This window comes from Dinoponera quadriceps, unplaced genomic scaffold (genome assembly GCF_001313825.1).
Source record: "Dinoponera quadriceps isolate SergipeBrazil2010 unplaced genomic scaffold, ASM131382v1 scaffold2074, whole genome shotgun sequence".
NCBI classification, from domain to species: Eukaryota; Metazoa; Arthropoda; class Insecta; order Hymenoptera; family Formicidae; genus Dinoponera; species Dinoponera quadriceps.
Window position 1 is genome coordinate 1 of NW_014556113.1, and position 2,544 is coordinate 2,544.

Here is a 2,544-nt window from a genome sequence, read left to right on the forward strand (position 1 = left end):
TTGAGTTAGCTATCGTGAGTATAATCTGAAGAGCCTTACATAGAATCCACGAGAAAATTGAATATTACTACATAATGCTCGTATCGATAGATGCATCATAAAAGACATCGAGGTGGACGTAAAATCAGAGAAAAGAGAGCTCGAATAGCAGCTAAGCTCAGAAGACCACGAATTATCTCTGACCAGTCCGGAGTCTTTGTATCAGATAATTATTTATAGCAACTGCGTACTACGAATTTGTTCATTGAAATATTTGAGTGTAAATTTATTGAAGTAAAACCTCCGGCCGACGATATTTTTAATTTAGAAACGGTACTTAATTCTCTTTTGCCGGAGCGCGATTTAGACCTGTGCTCATTAATCGAAGAAGCTTCAGATAATATAATTGCGACGATGCATTCCTCCGGCAAACAACGCGACCGACCGACCATCCGTCGGTCGCAGATACGGCGCTGCGCGCCAACAAATAAACACACGCTCGAAGCATGCAACCGACACGTGCACACGTCAAAAATAACCTTTGTTATTGTTGTTAAGCACGTGCCGAAAAAACCGCGTTTTCGTGGTATAAAAGACTGCTCCGCCGTGCTATCGAGACCAGACTCCGCCAGAGTCAGCCGAGATCGCAAGATCAGGTCCATACTGTAGATTGTGGAGAAATGAACGACTGCGCCATCCTGCTGCCTAGCGAGGACAACAAATGGCTCAGTTTTTGCAACCACAACAGAAAAGAGCGTCTACCGTTTGTCGTGTACGCCGATCTGGAGTGCATCTTACAGAAGACTACGAGCGAGGAGGAAGAGGGAGAGGATCGCAAATCGCGCACGTATCAGCATCATAGGGTATTCAGCATAGTGTATTATTTAAATTACTCGTATGATGAGTCATTATCGTATTTTCAAAGCCGTCGCAATAGTGATTGCGTCTCGTGGTTCGTCGAGCAACTCAAAGAGTTAGCGCACCGCGTAAAATTAGTCTTATCAACAAATGTCCCCATGGAAACTTTATCAAACGAACAGACGGAAACATTTAATAGCGTAACGCACTGTCTCGTGTGCGAGAAAGAGGTCGAGAAAGAGGATACACGCGTACGCGATCATTGCCATCTCACCGGACGGTACAGAGGTCCCGTGCATTCAAAGTGCAATTTAAATTATAAACATTTATATTACATTCCAATAGTTTTCCATAATTTATCCAGCTACGATTCACATATTATTATCATGGAAATAGCAAATGCATTTGAAGGCTCGATCAATGCGCTGCCGATAACAAAAGAAAAATATACATCATTTAAGAAGCACGTCTAAGATACAGCAAAAAAATCTGATTCACGAAATTGCATACAGTTACTATTCATCGATTTATACAAATTTCTAAATACCAGTCTCGAAAAATTAGGATTTTTTCTCGACAAAGAAAAATTAAAAATTTTGCAGTCCACATTTTCAAATATATCCGATTTCGATTTATTGACGCGAAAGGGTGTTTTTCCATATGAATACCTTGATTGCGTGGACAAGTTGCAGGACCCGTGTTTACCACCGCGAGAATCGTTTTATAGTTTGTTGAAGGGTGATACGGTATCCGAGAGCGATTACACGCACGCGGTGAACGTCTGGCAACGATTCTCTATTGAAACCTTGGGTGAATACAGCGATTTATATCTGAAGACTGATGTCTTATTATTAGCCGATATTTTTGAAAATTTCCGGGATAGTTGCATCAAAAGTTACGGATTAGATCCACATTATTATACTTTACCGGGTTTCACTTGGGATGCTATGTTAAAACATACCAGCATAAATTTTGAATTGCTCACTGATATCTATATGGTCATGTTCATCGAACGTGGTATACTCGGAGGTCTCAGTCATTGTTCCATAGTTGCATGTTAGACACGCACAGGCCAATAACAAGTACATGCAGTCTTACGATCCATCGAAACCATCGTCGTACTTGATGTACTTTGACGTAAACAATTTGTACGGTTGGGCAATGTGTCGGCCGCTGTCTTACGCCGAATTTCAATGGGTCACACATGTTTCAACATTTGATGCATCTTCAACCGCTGTCGATTCACCCATAGGTTATAATCTCGAGGTCGATCTGGAATATCCGCAACATTTGCACGACGCTCACGCTGACCTACTATTTTGTCCAACGGGCTCTAAACCGCCATGTAAAAGACAAGATAAGTTATTGGCAACTTTATACGATAAGCAGCGTTATGTTATTCATTATCGCAACCTACAGCAATGCACGCGTCACGGTCATCGCATTACAAAGATATACCGTATACTCCAATTCGCTCAATCTCCGTGGCTCCGCGATTACATCGAACTAAATACACAGTTTAGAAAACAAGCGACGAATAATTTTGAAAAAAATTTGTATAAATTGATGAACAATGCTGTATTTGGAAAAACGATGGAAAATGTACGCAATCATGTAGATGTGAAACTGTTGACAAAATGGGATGGACAGTGTGATGTTGAGGTAATGATCGCGAAACCAAATTTTCATAGCCGAAGCATTTTCACC

General features: G+C 41.0%; 1 protein-coding gene across 1 annotated transcript; it reads left to right on the top strand.

Moving 5' to 3' along the window:
- Positions 1 to 1,832: 1,832 nt before the first annotated feature.
- LOC106746615 lies at positions 1,833 to 2,499 on the top strand (the record flags this gene model as incomplete). The annotated part of the gene is given in 2 exon segments (XM_014623383.1): positions 1,833 to 1,883; positions 1,885 to 2,499. Coding segments are annotated over 2 exon segments (666 nt in total), but the record flags the coding sequence as incomplete, so codon positions are not given.
- Positions 2,500 to 2,544: the final 45 nt, after the last annotated feature.